Source organism: Cyclopterus lumpus, chromosome 8 (assembly GCF_009769545.1).
Source record: "Cyclopterus lumpus isolate fCycLum1 chromosome 8, fCycLum1.pri, whole genome shotgun sequence".
NCBI lineage: Eukaryota > Metazoa > Chordata > Actinopteri > Perciformes > Cyclopteridae > Cyclopterus > Cyclopterus lumpus.
In genome coordinates this window covers 3,663,275-3,684,925 of record NC_046973.1, presented here as the reverse complement: position 1 = coordinate 3,684,925, position 21,651 = coordinate 3,663,275, and the positions used below count along the sequence as shown (strand labels likewise).

At 44.2% G+C, this 21,651-nt stretch overlaps 1 protein-coding gene across 4 annotated transcripts; it reads left to right on the top strand.

Annotated features, from left to right (window-relative positions):
- The first annotated feature begins 485 nt into the window (after positions 1–485).
- On the top strand, positions 486–6,325 carry atf7ip2 (activating transcription factor 7 interacting protein 2). 4 transcript variants are annotated; one of them, XM_034538712.1, is made up of 14 exons: positions 487–685; positions 882–1,723; positions 1,845–2,053; positions 2,821–2,872; positions 3,012–3,143; positions 3,571–3,633; positions 3,812–3,846; positions 3,952–3,992; positions 4,079–4,134; positions 4,340–4,385; positions 4,616–4,695; positions 4,829–4,978; positions 5,075–5,259; positions 5,575–6,325. In XM_034538712.1, the coding sequence occupies exons 3-14, from the start codon at positions 1,848–1,850 to the stop codon at positions 5,780–5,782; spliced, it is 1,254 nt and encodes a 417-aa protein (XP_034394603.1). In that variant the 5' UTR covers positions 487–685; positions 882–1,723; positions 1,845–1,847; the 3' UTR covers positions 5,783–6,325. The 4 variants fall into 4 exon arrangements, with proteins under 4 accessions (XP_034394605.1, XP_034394604.1, XP_034394603.1 ...); XM_034538714.1 differs by having other exon boundaries at positions 486–1,723; positions 1,848–2,053; positions 5,575–6,323; XM_034538713.1 differs by having other exon boundaries at positions 486–1,727; positions 5,575–6,323.
- The last annotated feature ends 15,326 nt before the right edge of the window (positions 6,326–21,651 follow it).

The window sequence follows — 21,651 nt, the reverse complement described above, 5'->3', positions numbered from 1 at the left end:
ATTTCTCTCTTACATGCAGGATTACTACTTTTTATTTATATTCAAAAGATATACAAATATTCTGTCAGAAGGAATAGTCTGGCTGACATCCACTGCATTGTAATTGTTAATGAGGAATCTTACTATTCATGCCACCTTCTTTGGGTCACCCATGATGTTATCCTTGAACTCTGACCTTGTTTTGTTTCTTTATATTGTTATTATGTCACTGTTTTTGAAATATTGTGAAAGTAAACGGTGATGGGCCGAAATATTTGGAAACCCCTATAATATAAAAAAATACACACAAACATTTTGCAATTAAGAAAACGTATTTTGCACAGCTACACGCACACAATAAGAATCGTAAAACGACGTGTCAGGAAGACAATTTACATATATTTGCTTAGTTTTAGAGCAGCATTCATTTTGTTTCTTAAATCTATTTTCTCTACTTTCTTTTTTGTTTTTGACGATGACGCTTTTATTCTGAAGAAACTGGAGCCCGGAAGTTGACCGGAAAAGCTCTGTAGCACGCGAAGCTAACATGTTTTCACAGGCACAGCAGTGAGAAGTCTCACTATGTTGCATCTTAAATATTGGCAGCGTTGCAGTGGTCTTGTTCGCGGACGTGAAGACATCTTTCTAGTTGCGTGCCTTGTGTGAAAGCTTCAGCTAGCTTACAGTTTAGCAGCTCGCGAAGCCAGTGAGTAACAAAACACTCATTCAGCCTCTGATTTACGTCCTAATTGTTGCTTTGCGACCATCAAGCTACGAGTCATGCTGCTAACGTGGACAGCGAGTACAATATGAAAGTCAATTAGTTAATAATTAGGTACATGTTAGTTAACCTGCAAAGAAAACTGCCTTATTGTTGTGATATCTTTTTTTTTTTTTTAAAGAGTTCAGACTAGTGATGGCGAGATGAAGCTTCCTGAAGCATTGAAGCTTTCCATCCAATTGGTTCACTCATGGGCCGGAAGCTTCATGATGCTCCATTTGCTCTACTGCGCCATCAAGTGGACAATACATGTAAAACGGGCAGAGTGATTATAACGGCACCATGACTTTGGTGTGTGTGAAGCTTTGAATTGAATAAGTGAACGAATGATGTTTGTGATGTAAATACATGAATTATGAACTTATTAATGTGGTGTCTGTCTTCATAATACAATGGCGGGTACAGTGCCCTTTCACAGGGCACAGATAAAGCTGGGGTAGAGAGAATATTTAACGATGGTTATTATTACTATGTGCAACGCTTGTTAAGAGCCCAGACAGGGGAACATCTCCTCTTTATTGCTGGTTCCAAGCTTGAATACTTTGCAAACAAATGCGCAATAAAGTCCCAACCCATCTTCTGAATCAGTCACGTGGGACGGCCGACTCGAACGAACGTCATCAACACAAGCCTCGATACGCGCTTCACAAACAGCTTCCTGGATTACTCGACACATCACTAGTTCAGACCAATTAAGTCAGATTAACATAACTCTGAGTGATCTTCTAGTTAAGACCCCTGAGATAAAAGTTGTTTAATTTCACATGTTGACTTATAATTGCCACCTGAGCCAGGAAACTAGTCTGAACTCTGCACTGTGTCGCTGTTGACGTCTCAAGTGTTGCGACATTGCAAAGAAGTAAAGGTAAAAGACTGCTTTACGGCACAGATGAAACACGCCAAAAGAGGAACACAACAGACAACCCAGTCTGTAACTGGTACACTCTGAAAGACGAGCCTCCAGTAAGTTTATTTTTTATTTTCCATCACATTTGAACGGTAGCAAATAACTTCGTCTTTTACATTCTCTTAACGGTCCCCCCGAACTCAACAAAAACGTAACATCTTTTTGTCTCGACGGTAGAAGATGGCCGATTCCACAGGCTTAAAAAGACCGGCTCAAGGAAAAGGAAAGCCTTGCCCCAAAGACAAGAGACGCAAACTTTCCCCGAGGAAGGAAACACACGTGAGGTCTCGCGTGGACATCGGACTGGCCATTAAACCGTGGCGTGCACTGAAAGCGAGGAAAGGGTGGAAAACGGACGCAGAGGTGGCCCTGCGTCTGCTGGACGAGTGAGTAGACTTCCCTCTGGTCAGTAGGGGGCGCTAGCTGTGTCAAGGACCGATGGCCATTCTAAACCAGTCTATTGGAGCTGAAGATGAATGATACATCACAGCCAATAGAAGTTGCATTGTTCTTTGTAAATACGGTCCAAAATCACCCCTCAGTAAAGCTGTAACTTCAACGGTGGCATTTTTTGTTGTTTCAGTATTTTCGAAAGGAATTTAATAACTTGCTTGTAAATCCGACAGCTTTTTCATAGATTTAAATGTCGGTTTTGGGAGCATGTAGTGATGTGTTTTTTAAATTTTTTTTGAAAGGGGTAAAAAACATCCAGCGCATTGAAATTCAACATGTACTCTGTTACCAGCGTTGCTTTCTTGCTGACGAGGACTTCTTACTTGCTGTTATTTATTGATCTTTTTGCTGCATCTAACGTCCGTTGCTTCAGCACATTTTTCTTCTGGTCAGTGCTTGTACAACTTAAAAGAAAACCTCCAAAAAACATTTTCCATCATATTTGTCAAACATTCTCTTTTATATCCAGACGGCAATCGATGAATCAAATGACTACAATCCCGTCCAATCGCTTTAGCCGACTTGATCCTGCCGGGGGCTAGTGGCTTTTGGACGGAGGCCTGTACTTTTTTTAAATTTGGAAACGAGTTGGCAACACTGCACCAGGTTTTTCCAATCGACTAGTTTTCCAGATCTAGCTTGCTTCCCCTCCTGCGAGGGAGTCTTGACATTCTGCGTGTGTCTGTATGTCTGCATGCAGAACGAAGACGTTGCCCACCGATGATGAGAAGATTAAATTCTCCGAATCGGAAGTAAGCGACCACATTTGTATGATTTATTAAATGTATACTTGTGTCTGTGCATGGTTACATTACACTGGACTATAACTATAAGTGTGTGTGTGTGTGTGTGTGTGTGTGTGTGTGTGTGTGTGTGTGTGTGTGTGCACAGATGCAGACGCTGATCGAGCAGGAGGTTCACACCGCAGTGCAGAAGAAAGAATCCAAGCTGAAGGCTCTGATAGAAACTATTGAGAAGCTGGATCGCGATGTCGACTATATGAGCTCCATCCAAAAACTGCAGGTCGGTGGACATAGCGCGCTCCACATGTTAACTCTGCTTAAAACTTTATGAAAGTCTTCTTAGTTTATTTTGCATTCCTTTTTAATTTCTTCAAGCTTTTTTTCCAAAATGCCGGCTCTTCTCTTCCCTGTTCTTCCTCTCTACTTTTGACAGCTGCTGGTAAATCCTTTACGCATCTCTTCTTCTGCTGTCAATCTCTGGTTCGTTGTTCTTAAGTTTTATTTTTTTAACAATTAGATTGAACTACACAGATGCTTACCATCTAAACATTCACCCTTTTTATCCACATATTTTCATGTTTGGTTTTTTTTTTTTTTTTACAAATATATATATTTATTATTATTCATTCATTCATTCATTCATGCATGTTTGGTGATAAAGAATATCTTTTAAAACCCAATAAGAGTATTCCTCTCTTCTTCCTCAGACCCGAATTAACACGGTAACCAAGAGAGCCGAAGCAGCGATTGCCTTCATGACAGAGAAAAAGGTTTGATGTGGACAAACACACAAGTACTCAAACACAAAAACAGTGAAAAGATCTTTTTGGTCCGGTAACTTGAAGTATAAAATATGATGGTTATGTTCAGTTTAGAGATGTAAAACGCTGTTTATGTGAGCGTAACAAATGTTTAAACAATCTCTCAACCACTCTTTTGCCTTTTCAGAGCCCTGTGCCGTCGTCTTTTGTTAACATCAAGAGGTACGTAGAACGGAGTGAAAGTTCAGACGGCCCTGATTGGAATTTGTACCTTTTAAAAAAAAAAAAATTTTAATGTGCTTTTTGATTTGATGTCCATCTCTGCAGGCGAGACTCCGAGGACGAAACCATGGAAACCGCGGCACTGAGTAAGAGTGTGTGTGCGTGCGTGCATGCAAGTATTTGCATTTGTGGGTCGCATGAGCATTAATTATATGCAATTTAATGTTTTCAGCTGGCATAAAGAGCACGAACTGCATGGACGATAAGGGAGAGGACTTTGAGATGATGGTGAATATGCAGTTATTTATCTTTTTAATATGCGCAAAACTGTTTTCACACAGTTGTGTGCTAATGTAGAGTTGAGGCTTTAATGTATTTTTGTATTTTTTTGTTTTTTTAGAAAATGTGTTATTTGGCTATTCAGGTTGTGGCTTACACTGTTTTGAGGTAAATGGATGTGAGGCGTCAACATTGATCCATCTTTTCTGTCTAGGAAAACACAAAACAGGCACTACAGAATATGTATGCTAATAATGAAGGTAAGAAAATGTGTGTGTGTGGATGTTTGGATGTTTGAAGAGCTCACGTGTACACTATCTAATGTAGCTTCTGGTGACATGTTACCGCCTCGCAGTGAGAACCTGACACGATAAGCTGTTATAATGACCCAAATTAAATAATATGAGTCAGCTAGTACATGAATTAATAACCACATCCTTTTTTCCTCCCCTTCCTCCGTTACTTGTCATTGCACATAATCCACGTTAAGCTTTGAAGGGTGCCATGGAAGATTTAAAAGAGGAGCTGCCTCCTCCGGTTCTCACCCCTTATGGTTCCCCTGAGGCAAAGGTAGGCCGTTTCTCTTATTGGTACCCATCCTTTACAAAACATTGTACGGTGTAGCTAATGACAGTTTGCAGGTTTGTATAAAACCCCGACTGTCATCGTTTTTGTGCGTTTCGTGACGCGGCAACTTGTCTAGGTCGGAGCGAAAAGGCCAAAAGAAGAGCAGGTGATGGAGAACATCGCCGCGGAGCCCGTGCAGAGTGTGGAACCAAAGGTCAGGCCGGTGAAAGTAGAACCTCTCCCTCTTAACGAGAGCGACGGTCCCAACAACACCGACTCCGAGCAGGTGACGATCGCTCTTGCCCACATTCGTAGTTCACGTCGACCGCCCGCTTTCTCGCATTAACCTCCGCCGCCTCGCTCTCTTTTGACCCCCCCCAAGGAAGAGCCCCTGTACCCCCCTCTTCCCACCCAGGCCTTCCCCGTCACCCTGAACATGGAGGCGGCCTTGTACAACATCCCCCTGAGACCAAAAGTGCGCCTGGCTCTCATCAGGAACATGGGCCTCTCTCTGCTCTGGAACACGGAAGAGGAGGACGCCCATGGGCCGCCCATGTGCAGCTACAGGTGAGGACGGCCTGCGATTCGATCGACTGATTGATTAACCGACTGATCGTTTTAGCTCGGGTAGCATTTCGACGGCTACCGAGTCTTGATTCCTAAAGATCAAAAATATCGTTGCTCCGTATGTCCGTTACATTTTCAAATCCTTCTTCAAACAGATGTGTGTTGAGTGTCACTTGAGGACACACTGTTAAACCACCACTAGATGGCAGACGCGTACTGCTTTTTAGTCCTTTTTAAAAAAAAAAAAAAAAAAATTAATTATTAGTTGCTCATTCTTTTTTGTCTGTTTTCTCTCTCTCTGCGTGCACGCTGCAGCGTCTTCATTACCGTGGAGAAGGAGAAGGGGAGCAACGTCTTCCCAGATTGGACCCTCGCTCAGGTGGAGGCCAAACCTCTGCCCATGTGCATGATGATCAACAAGTACAAGCTCGGGCGCAAGGTTTGCGTCGCCGTGGTGGGCAAAGACAAGTTCGGCCGGTTCGGACCGTACAGTAGCGTTGAGACCGCGTCCTTACCCGACTAGTCGGGAGGAGGCGACACCAGAGGTTTATACACTTTTCACCGTTTACACGTGCCTTAAGGTTGACGTCACGGGGAGCCGTCCGGAGGAGACCATGTTACTTATTTAGTTTTGTTGCTGCCTTTTTTCTTTTTTCTTTTTTTCTCTATGCAATTTTCAGTTTTATAAAACGTGCAGCAACGATCACGGTTCTAAAAGGCAGCAGTGCGCGTGGCCATGTCTACGGCGCTTCTTTCTCTGTTCGGGGGTCTGGCACTCACGCTGGCGTCGGTTAAGCCATAAATAAACAGTTTATTGTTGAGTTATCGGTTCACTTTGAAAACATTCTCAAAACTCCAAACGTCTTTGTGACGTATAAGTATTACATGGTTTGTTTTCCATTAAAGTTAAGTGTTTTTTTGAATGTGTATGATAAATGTTTTGTCGTTTTTTTTTTTTTTTTTTTAAGTAAGAATCTGAAAGAGAGGTTGTTCAGACTGAAGGAATGTGCATGTGTTGTTATCTCACGCAGGATTGTTTTCCCAATAAATGCTGTTTTGAATTGAGTTTTTGGACGCATTGTGCGAGATTATTATTATTATTACTATAAATGTATTTCTCTTTTTGTGAGCATAATCTAAAATTTTGTATAAATTGATATAGTCTATTCCTTTTTTAAAAATGTTTCTATAAAGTCAGGTTTAGTCCTCCAGTTTTGAAACGCACCCCATTGACAAGTTGCTCTTTAATGGTCCCAGACCCGCCTGCAACCCTGAATTGGATCAGCAGCTATTATACAAACACCAAAGAAATGCAGAAAAGGGACCTAAAGCCTGTTTTTAAATGCAGGTCAGGTCTTTTGTTCGAGTGAGATCCAGTTTATTGTATCGAGCGACTCCATAGATCACAAGCACGATTCTCCTCATACGACCGCCGAGGTATATTTTCTCTCCCACAAGCCGGAAAACATTCACATACCATTTAGGGTTCGAAGTTTCAGAGGAGGTCTGTGTTAAGGAGTGGCAGTGCAACTGTAACGGGAGCCATTAGACCCACATTGCATCAGATCACAGCATCAGCAATAGTCTGTGTGTGTGTGTGTCTCCCCTCGACCAGCCGGACCCGGTGGGGAACCGCAGCAGAGTGATGGGCCTCCTAAGACCACTTAAAAACACAAAACCCACAATCACACGTCCGGGCACACATGTAGTGACCTAATTAGAGCTGACAGCAGAGGAGAGAGAGCTTATGAAAAGAGGGTGAGGTAAAGGCAAAATAAAATAAAAGGATGGTGCAGAGAAGCTGGATAGAAAAAGCAGAGGTGGAGCAGAGAGAGTGATTAGGGAGCAAATGCGCTCTTTAAAGTTCGAAAGTGAAGTGTTGGCAGAATGGTGACCTGCTTCCTTCAGTCCCTTCCCTCCTGTAAAATGGGATGATGCGTGTGAAATCACCCCGTTCGTAAACTCTGGTCTACTTGTCATCTTAATTGCATGAGGGGGTGGGGGGGGGGCAGTAAGTGAGACGGGTCGTGCCTTCGTCTGTCCCTCGGTGATGGAGGTCCACATTGTCGGAGTACCCTTCTGCGCTCACATGTTGTCATTCTTCCCGCCGTGCCCGATATTAAAATCATCCCTCCAGGCTTTGCAAAGGGCATGGACACTATTCTGATGACCTGCACGTATAAATAGAAAAATTTCGGTCCGACTCAAATTTTCAGGTGTGTTTAGATATATTTCCTCAGGTGGAATGCCGACCTGCCCCGCCATTTTGACAACAGCTATAACAGCTGTTAACTGCCTGCGCCATTCATGTATGAGGAGAATTAGATGCAGCGTTGGAGGCGGGGCCTCATTGTTTCCTATGAAGGTTGCTCAGTGGCTCATAAAGTCAAATAAGTTGGACAGACGAAAAATAAAATGACCCACGGACTTTCTGCATCCGTGTGGTCCACAGAGCAAGCGCAGGCTAGTGTTTCCTTTAACGCCTCCTCCCAACTGCCTGGTCTCTGCTTTCTCACATAAACAGCACTTCATTATGTCTAAAAAAAACCCACTAGATTAGACTTTTAGTGAATTTCACAACCAAAAAGGTTTCCCTAATGAAGACAAGCCGGAGACCCCAGCTATAATGTTGAAAATATAGATAAAGTGATCAAATATGATAAAGTGCCTTCTCGTATGCACTTCTAGTGGAGAAAACATGATAAAGTGCCTTCTCGTATGCACTTCCAGTGGAGAAAACATGATAAAGCGCCTTCTCGTATGCACTTCCAGTGGAGAAAACGTGATAAAGCGCCTTCTCGTATGCACTTCCAGTGGAGAAAACGTGATAAAGCGCCTTCTCGTATGCACTTCCAGTGGAGAAAACGTGATAAAGCGCCTTCTCGTATGGACTTCCAGTGGAGAAAACGTGATAAAGTGCCTTCTCGTATGCACTTCTAGTGGAGAAAACATGATAAAGTGTCTTCTCGTATGCACTTCCAGTGGAGAAAACATGATAAAGTGCCTTCTCGTATGCACTTCCAGTGGAGAAAACATGATAAAGTGCCTTCTCGTATGCACTTCCAGTGGAGAAAACATGATAAAGTGCCTTCTCGTATGGACTTCCAGTGGAGAAAACATGATAAAGTGCCTTCTCGTATGCACTTCCAGTGGAGAAAACATGATAAAGTGCCTTCTGTTATGCACTTCCAGTGGAGAAAACATGATAAAGTGCCTTCTGGTATGGACTTCCAGTGGAGAAAACATGATAAAGTGCCTTCTCGTATGGACTTCCAGTGGAGAAAACATGATAAAGTGCCTTCTCGTATGCACTTCCAGTGGAGAAAACATGATAAAGTGCCTTCTGTTATGCACTTCCAGTGGAGAAAACATGACACATTTATCGTGTCTCTAAAATAGTGTTCACTGTGTTAAGGGCACAACTTCTTTTCTGCTCCTTCTTTTGCTTTGCCTACTGTTCTTAAAGTGTCACATTGTGTGGTGTGGTGCTACACGTCAAGTCCACCGGGACAGACATATAAATGACTAATCTAATGGGGCCCTAATAACAAGTGAAAATTGCTGCCGATAAGGGCATGTAACAAAAGCCTAAAACGACAGTTGCCTGACTTCTGTAGGCTGTCATTCTGTGAAGTGACAGAAGATGGATGTGCCGCCTGAGCCCGGGCTCAGAGGTCTAACCACTGCAGCCTCAGGGAGCTGGACCTGAGCTTTAATCACCTGACTGGTCCAGGAGTCAAGCTGCTGACTGAAATACAGAAGGATTCACTCTACAGTCTGGAGAAACTCAAGTATGCTCACAGGCTGTTGCAAGATTCCCTTTTATTTGGGCTGGATTTGAAGTGCAGGTGTGACAATATTTTTCATGTTGTCACCTGCTGTCACTCTTCTTCCCATCAGTGTGGACCAACATGAAGAGTGCTGGTTTGACCAGAAGCTACCGAGACAGTGTAAGAATGTAATGTTTTTTATGAAATGGTAAACTGATGTTGTAACATGCATGAATGTTGCAGTATGCAATATACATTCTCTCTACCGACCACCGGGGGCGACTCCTCTGGTTGTATAGAAGTCTATGCTTCATGTCATAAAGCTGCATTCTCTCTACTGACCACCAGGGGGCGACTCCTCTGGTTGTATAGAAGTCTATGCTTCATGTATTAAAGCTGCATTCTCTCTCCTGACCACCAGGGGGCGACTCCTCTGGTTGTATAGAAGTCTATGCTTCATGTCATAAAGCTGCATTCTCTCTACTGACCACCAGGGGGCGACTCCTCTGGTTGTATAGAAGTCTATGCTTCATGTATTAAAGCTGCATTCTCTCTCCTGACCACCAGGGGGCGACTCCTCTGGTTGTATAGAAGTCTATGCTTCATGTCATAAAGCTGCATTCTCTCTACTGACCACCAGGGGGCGACTCCTCTGGTTGTATAGAAGTCTATGCTTCATGTATTAAAGCTGCATTCTCTCTCCTGACCACCAGGGGGCGACTCCTCTGGTTGTATAGAAGTCTATATAAATGACTCTACTTCTCTTGATTTATTCCCTCAGTAAACATTGTAAGCATGAGTTCATGGTCTCAATCTCTAGTTCCAAGTCTACTTCAATACAGAATGATGTTCATTTAGTAAATGATGGTCATATTAAGAGTAAAATAGGCCATAAACTGCGCAGTGTTGTCCAGTCCAGGAGTTGTCAGTGTTTTCATCTTACAACTTTAACCTATTCTTGAGAGTTTTCAGTTTCATGAAAGTTAATTGTAACTGTTTTGGCTCAGTTCAGTTGTACTGAACTCCACTCTCTTGTGTCACTTCTGGTTGCATAAAAAACAAGATGGTGTAGGAAAAAGGTGAGCTGTGTATACTGGACGTCTCGGGCTTAAGGAAAAGTCAAGTTTCAATAGGTTTAAAATTAACAATATTTAATGGCAAAAAGTACCAGACAAAATAATACGTTCACGATCGTGAGGGCCGGTTGAACGGACTTCCACAGACTAAATCACTTTCTCTCGTGAAGTAGGGAGCTGTCTGGTCAATTCAAGCCGAAAGAAAAGTGAAAAGAGAGAACGTTTCCCTCAGCACAAATCCCTTTTATAAGTATTCAGTCACGCCTTTAACACCTTTAAATGTTAGTAATTCGTCGGGTTAAATACACATCACCTCTGGTTGGCTTAAGGCCATAGTAAAGATCACGGGGTCAAACGTCACACTTCCGGTCAAGACAAAGAGTTTCTTTTCAGAATAAAACCTCTCATCTTGCCTTCAGTATAAAACGTCACGGGTTCCCACTCCGCTGTCAATTTTAACAACATCTAACTAATAGACTATCATTCATTCTCATGCATCATACAATTATAATGCATACATTTATCAACAGTCACAATAATAGATTATAATAATCTCATGCTTTACAACATATTTCTGGAGACTATTTTAACCAATATTCACTATTAATTATCATACTTCCATTATGTATTAATATAAAACATAAGACTATCTTTATGTGCATGTGCAAATCAAAATAACCTATTACAACTCTACAATGGCGACGGCCACAACGCCAAAACCTGACGCTCCAAAACCACGATTAAATCTTGGACGGGCAAAAAGAACGCCACTCTGCTTTGAGTGTCATTTGAGATGTAACGCTTCTCTAAAGAAATAGAAGATGAAGAACCACACTTACTCAGCAGTAGTTGTCCACTAATGAAATGTTTCTTCATGTGATCTCACACTGGAGGCCCGGTGTGTCTTGGCTGATGTTGGGGTTGGGTACAAAAAGCATGGACGGGGTGGACGGCTGCACGAGTGAAAAGTCCTGGTGCTGGTTTTCTACAACGGGAGCTTTTCTCATAACCGAGTTTGTGGGCTGCGCTACAAATAGAAGAACCGTAGGAGTGCTTCTGGACTGGCCAGCCGGTGTTTGGTCCTTTTTTAAGGTCTTACCTGGTGCACCGACCCACATGTACACTGTCTGTACCACGTTTATGAACCACTGCATCCCGGTTTACACTTTCCGTGAGGGATCCATTTACCTCTGTAAAATAAAGTAACCCCCCAAAAAACAACACATTTAATGCATATGACATAAATAATTCATATAATGAGAGTCGTAGGCATGATGGAGAAGTTACAACTACCACAAATAACAGCACACACTGGTGCTTTTTACAACAATGAAAATAAAGGATGCAAACATCAACAAGGGCCAGACGGTGGATTAAGCAGAATGCATTGCAGACTGGTAGAATGAGGATTTTGTTTGCTTATTACTTAAATTCATTCTTTCATTCCTTTCCACAGTTCTCTCTCTCCTTATCTGACTGCATCTACTTATATTTTGTCAACGGACAAAGCAGAATTTGTTCATGTGCAAGTTTCCCGCTTGGATGAGATTTTTTTTAATCATCTTTGTCAGGACGGCTAACAAAAATACAACCACCCCAAATAGTGCACATTCAGGCCATTTATTAAATCTATTTTGATCTAGATAATCTAATCTTTTTGATTGCACCTCTCGTGCTGTGTCGAAATGTAAAGTGAAACACAGAGAAAGATTATGTCCGATAAAGATAAATGGTTTACTGTTCTCATGAATGTGCATAAATAACCAGTTAAAGATTCTTCTTCCCACCTGCTCTCACGTTTCTCTTTCAGATGAAAACCAAAGTCGCGGTCTAATCTGGTTTTCAATAGCAGCAAAGTGTGAGACAAGGTTGTCCCTGTGACATAGAAATACATACTGTACATAAATGGACATTCAAAAAGAAATATCCACTCAGAAAGGTGCTAAAAGCAAGCTTGTGATGAGGAAGTTTGAAAGCCACAAGTCTTGAAGGAGGGAATGAACCCTATGAAAAAAACACTAAAAACTGATCTGAGAATATCTTCAATAACCAGAAATACACATTGTATATTCCTGGATATTTGCCGATACAGTGACATTCGTGGGTTGACCATTTATTACAAATGTATCTGGGGTTTAGCACAATCATCCATAACATAATTTAGTCTGGACGGAGGATTGCATCATACTTCACCTCAATAAATATGACAAGTTGTCTTATATAAATGCACGATGTGACTTACATGAAACGGAGGCATCGACCTCGACATGAAAGACCGGTGACGTGATGTCACAGCCTGAACTGTGACAGGTGAGAGGATTCAGCCACATCTTCACGCCTCTCACCACCGCCACTGCATTCTAATGCTGTACCACTAACTATTGGTTGTGTTGTCTAATCCTAACTATTGGTTGTGTTGTCTCAACTTAACTATTGGTTGTGTTGTCTAATCGTAACTATTGGTTGTGTTGTCTCATCCTAACTATTGGTTGTGTTGTCTAAACCTAACTATTGGTTGTGTTGTCTCATCCTAACTATTGGTTCTGTTGTCTCATCCTAACTGTTGGTTGTGTTGTCTCATCCTAACTATTGGTTGTGTTGTCTCATCCTAACTGTTGGTTGTGTTGTCTAAACCTAACTATTGGTTGTGTTGTCTCATCCTAACTATTGGTTGTGTTGTCTCAGCCTAACTGTTGGTTGTGTTGTCTAAACCTAACTGTTGGTTGTGTTGTCTGATCTTAACTATTGGTTGTGTTGTATCATCCTAACTGTTGGTTGTGTTGTCTCATCCTAACTATTGGTTGTGTTGTCTCAACCTAACTGTTGGGTGTGTTGTCTAAACCTAACTATTGGTTGTGTTGTCTCAACTTAACTATTGGTTGTGTTGTCTCAACCTAACTGTTGGTTGTGTTGTCTCATCCTAACTATTGGTTGTGTTGTCTCATTCTAACTATTGGTTGTGTTGTCTCATCCTAACTCTTGGTTGTGTTGTCTCATCCTAACTCTTTGTTGTGTTGTCTAATCTTAACTCTTGGTTGTGTTGTCTCAAAGTAACTGTTGGTTGTGTTGTCTAAACCTAACGTTTTTTTTTTAAGTAATGTTGTCCCGAGGAAAAAGGAAAAGTTTTTCCAAGCAACCCCAAATATACGGACAATAAATGTCCCCGTACAAGAAAACAAAAGATTGCATTTCATAATTGCCATGAGACTGTTGCATTGTCTGTCTCAATGAGAGGCACCAAACATTTAGAACATTTGAAATTCCCCAAACCTCCTGAAGACATTGTGTTTTATGGAGGGCAGATGCCGTGAGGAACAGTTTGACTCGGCACCACAAGTGCTTATTTGAAACAGAGTTGTATTTTTTTAAAGATATACACACGAATGTAACAGGTTCTGGCTGTCGCGTACGGGTTTCTCCCCCCTCCCCAGCACCAAAAGATGAGCACACGCCGTGTAAATTTGGTAATGGTCTTTATTTCATTTCGTTTTGTTCATCTCCACCCTTGTGCCTCCATTCGTATCCACCTAATATAGGCAAAGACACTCAGACCGTGATCCTATTCAGCTGAGGTCAATTATCCCAATTCCCGGCACCTGTTCCCTGAGCCACTCCCCCACACCCCTCGGCAGCTGAGCCTAACAACGCCCCGGCCACCACAACGGACATCAAACTCTCACGTACACTACGAGACTCGAGACGAGGATGCTTTTCCTGAACCGTCATCGGAGACAGAACTTATCAGAAACCTGCGGCCCGAGAGTCAAACAGGTTGAAGCCCTCTGCTGGGACGTCTACTCAAAGTGTTCTCTCATTGCAGAACGACTGCGTTTCAGATGGCCTCTCACACAGCAGGAGAAACAAACGAATAGCCACTTGGCTTAACGCTCCCTCAGGAAATCAGAGTTGTGGTTATTGCCCCTTTATTCTTTTTCATTATGATTATGTTTCTGCAGTCCACGGTTCACATCAAGATGAAGCTATGAAGAGAGAGTTGCTGCGCCGCACGGATTATACATATCTATCCTGTGGGTGAGCATTATTTATTTCCTCTTCACTCTTTAAACTGGTCCTTGTACATTTCTTTTCCAATCCATTCTTTATTAATATGGCGTATGTAGGCGTTCGGTTCAGTTGCAGTGAATTGTCTGAATACAGTAATTATTGATGCTAAAACTGTGTGCAGAGGGAATCAAGCACATGATGGAGGAGAAGTCTACTTTGACACCTTGCTTTTCCTTTTTTGTTCTCAGTCCATATGTTTGACAGGAAGTAGTCCCGGCAGTCCGGTGGCTCTCGCTCGGTCCCGAGACTCAGTGAGTGTAACGAGTCTGTGGTTAACTCAGATCTGTTGTGGCTGCTGCATCAGGGGGGGGAGCTCGTCATCTCCCTCCTGCACCGGCGAGATGACTCATTTAGCCGGTTGACGTGCCTCGTCAAGACACTCCGAATCAGCAAGCGCACCCAACAGGGGAGCTCGATGGTACCAGCGAGACCAGTGGTGTGAGCGGCCTCTACTGGGGGAGGGAGACGTCCCTCCACCAGCGGGGGGGCCGAGGTGGAGAGCCGGGTGGCCCGATCCTTGTGGTGGCCATGTCCAACGAAGAACAGAAACACGTGCGTGTCCACGACCACATGAGCCCAACAACATGAACAAACACTTTATATTATCTGGTGAAGCAAATCAATAAACATAATAATGCTTAAACCACCAGAAAACCACAACAACAACAACAACAACAAAGGAAAGCAGACACTCCACACAGCGACGCAGGAAAAGGTCAAGATGAGTGGTATTTCGTGATGCAACCAGTGGCGCAGTAACAATCAAGGATGAAGTCATGCTGCTCAGGGAAGTGGAATAATTTCTGATCTCGTCATATTATTCCATCGGTGGCTAATGAGGCTTATAGGTGCCCGGACTAGAAATGCTGGGAGAACAGTGTGGGTGGAGGCTGAATACCTGACATCGGGAACATGAGATAAGACGAAGAAAACTTGTTTCAATTCAATAATTTCACTGCAACGAGATGCCAAATGATTATTATTACAGAGCCCATTTCAGGAGTAGTGTTAAGTGCATTTCACATTTTTGAAAAAGTGTTTTTTTGTCAACGCGGTGCATCGTTTCGTGTTTTTTTTATTTTTATTTCTGTGTTGTCGGTCAATTATTTTGCATTCGGAGGAAAAATGTCTGCGACATAAATGGAGGAGACAGAAGGCATGCTGTCAGGTGTTATTAGAACGAGAGAAGCTCCGACGCCTTGATGTGCTCCTCTTCACAATGTTAGAACAGTTGGTTTGAGTGTTTGTGCGTGTGTGTGTGTGTGTGTGTGTGTGCGTGTGTGTGCGTGTGTGTGCTCGCTCAGCAAAAGCTGTTGATTATGTGTGCTGTTCTTGTATGGATCTGAATGTGAGAGAGCAACTGTGTGGGAGAGAGAGAAATAAATTAGGAATTGATTTTTGTTATCAGATTATTGCATCCGAAAAACCACAGGAAGTACTTAATGCTATTCTCAATAAAGACATATGGGAAACTAATTGATCTCTGTGTTGTGTTGCATTAGTGTGTGTGTGTTTGTGTGTGGTAGATACTGTCTGATGTCTGTTTCATATTTGTGGTTGAGTTACCCTCCCTGTGTGTGTATGTGTGTGTGTAAGTGTGTGTCTGCATGTGATTGCGTTAGTGTGTGAGTGTGTGTGTGTGTGTGTGTGTTTGGGGGTGGTAGATACTGTCTGATGTCTGTTTCATATTTGTGGTTGAGTTACCCTCCCTGTGTGTGTATGTGTGTGTGTAAGTGTGTGTCTGCATGTGATTGCGTTAGTGTGTGAGTGTGTGTGTGTGTGTGTGTGTTTGGGGGTGGTAGATACTGTCTGATGTCTGTTTCATATTTGTGGTTCAAATAGGGAGTTACCCTCCCTGTCTGTGTGTGTGTGTGTGTGTGTGTTGCAAACCCCTTGGGGCCATTCTGTCTCCCAGACAGCTGTTTGGTGACCTGGTAACACCCCTCGATTCCCTCCCCCAGCATGTCAAACACACACACACAAACACACTCCCACACACATGGCAGCCCAGCATGTCTGCCACCACCGGTATCCTCAAGCCATCACACACACACACACACACACACACACACACACACACACACACACTAACACAATCACATGCAGACACCTTCAGTCCCACACGTGTCCATGCAGCTCTGCATACATAGCTGGAGACAGAACAGAATGATGTTGTTGTTTTTTTTCTGACACAGTCGATTTTGTGATCATCACGAGCGTAAGAACCGATTTGTCTCAGTGGTTCATGAAAGCAGACGCGCACTAGGACACCCGGGACAACGGCTGTGCCGAGGCCCGGGGTTAGCCGGTAACTCAGCCCAAATAAAACACACTGAAATGCAGACGGCTCTGGGAGTTTTAGGCAACGGACGGCGCTTGTGTTTTGACAAATCGCCGACATTCCAGAACCGGCAAACTCCAGCCTAAAGGTCGCATTGCACTCGAGAAGAACCAGGTCGGACGGCAACATGTTAAACACTTAATTCATCATTCATAAAGCATTGTTCCACACTTTATAAATGGTGTAAAATGAAGTATTATATAATGCTTCATAGCGTGCAGTTATTATAAAGTGTTACCGAGCCACGGGGAGACTCCTCTGGGCCGCTGCTGCCTCTAACATGACCCAATATTACAAACAGAAATAAAGCTTAACACTTTATAATAACTGCACGCTATGAAGCGTTATATAATACTTCATTTTACATCATTTATAAAGTGTGGACCAATGCTTTATGAATGAGAAATTAAGTGTTTACTCATATAACTAATGCTGCACCGAAAGCGTTTATAGCTGTCAAAGGGAAAAGCAATATTGTTGAAATATGGGGATAAAAGCGCCTATTTTGTCTCACCTGAAGGGCCTTCAATTGGTGCACATTGTTGGTCACGGTCGAAAAAAAATAGAAAGAGAAGGTTTGAATCCCGGGGTCCTTTTTCACAGAATGTCAGACTGACTTTGGGGAAGCGGGTTTCTAGAGCTAGTCGAGCAGCTCTGATGGAGTAAACTGGCAACTTTAACACTGCCTGGGAAATGTAAAAGTTTTTTTTTTTCCGGAGCTAGATTGAGCTACATAGCTCCTGTGTTCCTTAAATAGTTCATCCTTTTGCAGATAATTAGGGTTTCATGGGATTGTGCCAATCCTGCGTGTTGGTTTTTGTGGATTTCAGCAATACCTCTGTAATCCTGAGAGACTCGCTGCAGGAATTACGAGATCTGAATTAGCCTTATTAGCATTTAGTTGGATGCTTTCATAGCGAGGATGTGCCGTGCCCCCCTTTTTTTCCCCCTCCTGACTGTGAATTTCATGTTCAAAGGAGGTGCAGCCAAACGGTCTTGGAAAAAGTCCAACGTGAAGGCGTGGGGGGGGGGGGGGGGGGGGGCTTCTGATCCTTTCCTTCTGGCTTCAGTGGACCGCGATCGCTGATTTGCTCGGGAGGACGGGGGTTGCACAATGAAAGGCAGATTGTAGACGCAAGAAACAAACTAAAAGTATACACAAGGTCTTGAAAGTCTGATGGTTTCCGTCAACTGGTACTTCTGTATCTCTTTCCAGGCGGCAGCAGGGTGAACAGGGTGTGGCAATGGTGTTTTAAAAAAAACAACAACTTTAATCTCCTTTGAGCTCTTCCCAAGCTCCTCAATATCCCTGAGCACTCCTGTCCGGTGCCGTGCACTCCCCATGCCCAGTGTGGGATGTTTCCCCTCTGTAAAAGTGGACAAGAACTTGACACTTGGGAATTTCGGCCTTCTTAAGTTTCCTTAAGAAATACCGCTGTATTGATTGTATCACACGTAATATAATCTAGCGCATAATCTATTTCTGGCACTTAAAACTAATTTCTTTGACACTGTTGCACCTGCTTCTTTCTGCATAGCCGTTGTCTCGTGGAACAGAAAGTTTTTTTTTGTGGCACTTTAAATATAATCACAAGCTCAATGTATCTATACAAATGGCAGCACCGATGGCTCCTATACTGATTATCCCCAGACAGACTTTTGCGGTCGGGCTAGTCGGTCCAGTGGATTTCCATCTCCGTCCCTTAAAGGACTAACAGGGTCTGCATTCATATTCCCTCCAGCTTAATAACTAATAACTCAACATGACAAACAGGTCACTGGTCAAATGTAGGGCTATATGCATCTCCATATATGTGTCAAATCAATACCGAAAAGGTTTTCTGACCGTGCAGACTGCAATGCATTGTAGGAGGGAGACGCTGTATGGAAGAAAAATGTCGAGGATATTGTTATTATATCACAGGGAGGGGGAATGTGTCGGTGGCGTGAGATAAGCTACCAGAGTTTTAGTGACTTTATGGCACTTCACTGCATTCTTATTTCCCGCAGAAAGAGGCCACTTCTCTCTTTAATTTCTATTTGAATGCGCCGAGGTATTACAACGTGATCCCCGATGTGCTTTGTTGTACTCGACAAGAACATTTGAAATCGTCGCAGTACTTTCTAATATTCCGTTTTAATATCCATAACGTCTTCCCATAGCGCTCTGGACTGCCTTATTACGCTCGACTGGGATCACAGTGATATTTCCGCGGGGACATAAGCCCGACTGTAACGTGTTTATGATACCCGATGATGAGGTCACGGCAACGTGACTGAGCCATCGTGGCGTTTCTAACGTCACGGTGGCGTTCTGTGACATCTTTGCGTCTCACGGGGGGGGGGGGGGTCGCCGTGGTGGTGGTTGTTGGTGGAAAGGCCGTCATCGTGGGGATCACCGGGGCGCTTTATTCCACAGCAACGAGGTCGCTCGCCGGTTTGTTTACGCTCCCTTGAACACGCGTGTGGTTCAACTCCCGGTAATGAACTCTATTATAACGTGAGGAAAGAAAAAAAACTGATTCATAAGACATCCACATGCTGAAAGAGAATCAGTGACACACACACACTCACATGCACACACACACATACACACACACACACACACACACACACACACACACACACACACACTCACATGCACACCCACACACTCACATGCACACCCACACACACACATGCACACACACACACACACACACACACACTCACATGCACACCCACACACTCACATGCACGCACACACACACACACGCTGCCTTCTTTGAGGTCTTCCAGTCGTTTGATGGCCATTTGCTCAGTCAGGTGTGAATTGTGTGACTGTTACGGCCATTTGTGAAGCCGGTGTTAATGCATGTACATGCCCCCCCCCCCCCCCCTCTCATCTCCTCCCTCTGCCCATCTGAGGCTCTCGCTCTTCTTTGAGCGAGAGAGAGATCGTAAGGAGAGATGTGGAAACTCAGATAGAGAGCCACTGCTGACCCTGCTAAATGATAGATAGATAGATGAATATATGAATATATATATATAGATGGGGGATAGATGGATAGATATAGATAGGTAGATGAATAGATATATAGATAGATGAATATAGATAGATGGATAGATGAATATAAATAGATAGATAGAAGGTAGATAGAAGGTAGATGGATAGATGAATATAGATAGATACATAGATAGATAGAAGGTAGATGGGTAGATGAACAGATATATAGATAGATAGATGAATATATAGATATATAGATAGATGAATAGATAGAGATATAAATAAATAGATGAATAGATAGATGGATAGGTAGATGAATAGATATATAGATTGAATAGATATAGATAGATGCATATAGATAGATAGGTAGATTAATATAGATAGATAGGTAGATGAAAAGATAGAGAGATAGTTGTAGACAGATATTTGTGTGTTCTCTGATAAAGAAGTTGAGTGGAAGTGGCATCTGACATTTGGCCTGACATTTCATGAAACCCTGCATCACATAGAGCCAGGCCCTCAGCTCATCCTTCTAATGAACGTGTGTCTCTCTCCATGTGGACTTACTGAACCTCAAAGAGGCACATTCAGGTACTCTTTGGGGGGGGGCAGGTCGGATGCAGTCCAGGTGAACAACACCTCCACGAGGGACTTTGGTGGACGCGTCGCAGGTAGGCTGCCACGCGCCTCCCTTTGGAAACATGCATTCACGTTTACAAGTTGTGTGTGTGTGTGTGTGTGCGCGCGTGCGTGTGCTGCACGTTTTAACTCAACAGTGCTGGGTCAACGTGGAACAACCGAGTCTCCTGTCCTTTCTATGAACGCGTGTACACCCCCCGTCTTCCCCGGGTGGAGTGGACAGCCCGAAAGGCGCGATGGGGGGGAGTCAGTTGTTGGCGAAAGAAAATAAAAAACCTTTTCCTTGACGAGCATTAGAATGGAGCCGGAGATGGAGACTCTCTGTGACTGAGCTGCTCCCCGAAGAGCTTTAGCGCAGAGAGCAGAGGGAGAGGGAGAGGGAGAGGGAGAGGGAGAGGGAGAGGGAGAGGGAGAGGGAGAGGGAGAGAGAGAGAGAGAGAGAGAGAGAGAGAGGGAGAGGGAGAGGGAGAGGGAGAGGGAGAGAGAGAGAGAGAGAGAGAGAGAGGGAGGGAGAGAGGGAGGGAGAGAGAGAGAGAGGGAGAGGGAGAGGGAGAGGGAGAGGGAGAGAGAGAGGGAGAGGGAGAGGGAGAGGGAGAGAGAGAGAGAGAGAGAGAGAGAGGGAGAGGGAGAGGGAGAGGGAGAGGGAGAGAGAGAGAGAGAGAGAGAGAGAGAGAGAGAGAGAGGGAGAGGGAGAGGGAGAGGGAGAGGGAGGGAGAGAGGGAGGGAGAGAGAGAGAGAGGGAGGGAGAGAGAGAGAAAAAGGGAGGGAGAGAGAGAGAGAGGGATGGAGAGAGAGAGAGAGAGGGAGAGAGAGAGAGAGGGAGGGAGAGAGAGAGGGATAGAGAGAGGGAGGGCGAGAGAGAGAGAGAGAGAGAGGGAGGGAGAGAGAGAGAGAGAGAGGGAGGGAGAGAGAGAGAGGGAGAGGGAGGGAGAGAGAGGGAGAGAGAGGGAGGGAGAGAGAGAGAGAGGGCGAGAGAGAGAGAGAGAGAGAGAGAGCGCGACAGACCGACAGTCCGTCTATCTATCCAGCTGCCTCTGCAGAAGCGCGCGGGCACACACGTAGACAAGACGCCAAATCGCAGGCACGCGTGCGCATACGGCACACGCGTAGCACACGCACACACACATACACGTGCATGACGAGAGAGAGAGAGAGAGTGAGTGTGAGAGAGAGAGAGAGAGACGCTGAGAGCGGGTCCCACGGTTCGCAGGCTGCCGGAGCCTCCACAGTTGAAGTCAACGTGCGTGTGTGTGCGTCTCTGCGTGCGTCCGGCCGGCTGCTCACCTGCCTCTCGCTCTCCTCGGCCGGGACAGGAATAACGGGATACCGCGGAGCTCTGATCACACAGAGGCAGGTTGAGCCCCCACCCCACACCCCCCCTCCCACACCCGCACCCCAACCCACACACCCCCACCGCCACCACCACCATGCGCGGGGCCAGCAGAGATTGCAGTGGAGAATCCGCGGTGGGCGCACGCACAACGAAGATTGGATTACAACAACTGTGATTTTCTC

What these genes read in the sequence shown, in the direction of transcription:
- atf7ip2 (XM_034538712.1), top strand. Translation starts at nt 1,848, where the DNA reads ATGGCCGATTCCACAGGCTTAAAAAGACCGGCTCAAGGAAAAGGAAAG. An exon ending in GCCCTGCGTCTGCTGGACGA is followed by an intron (nt 2,054 to 2,820) that starts GTGAGTAGACTT and finishes GTCTGCATGCAG; the next exon opens with AACGAAGACGTTGCCCACCG. An exon ending in CCTTCATGACAGAGAAAAAG is followed by an intron (nt 3,634 to 3,811) that starts GTTTGATGTGGA and finishes TTGCCTTTTCAG; the next exon opens with AGCCCTGTGCCGTCGTCTTT.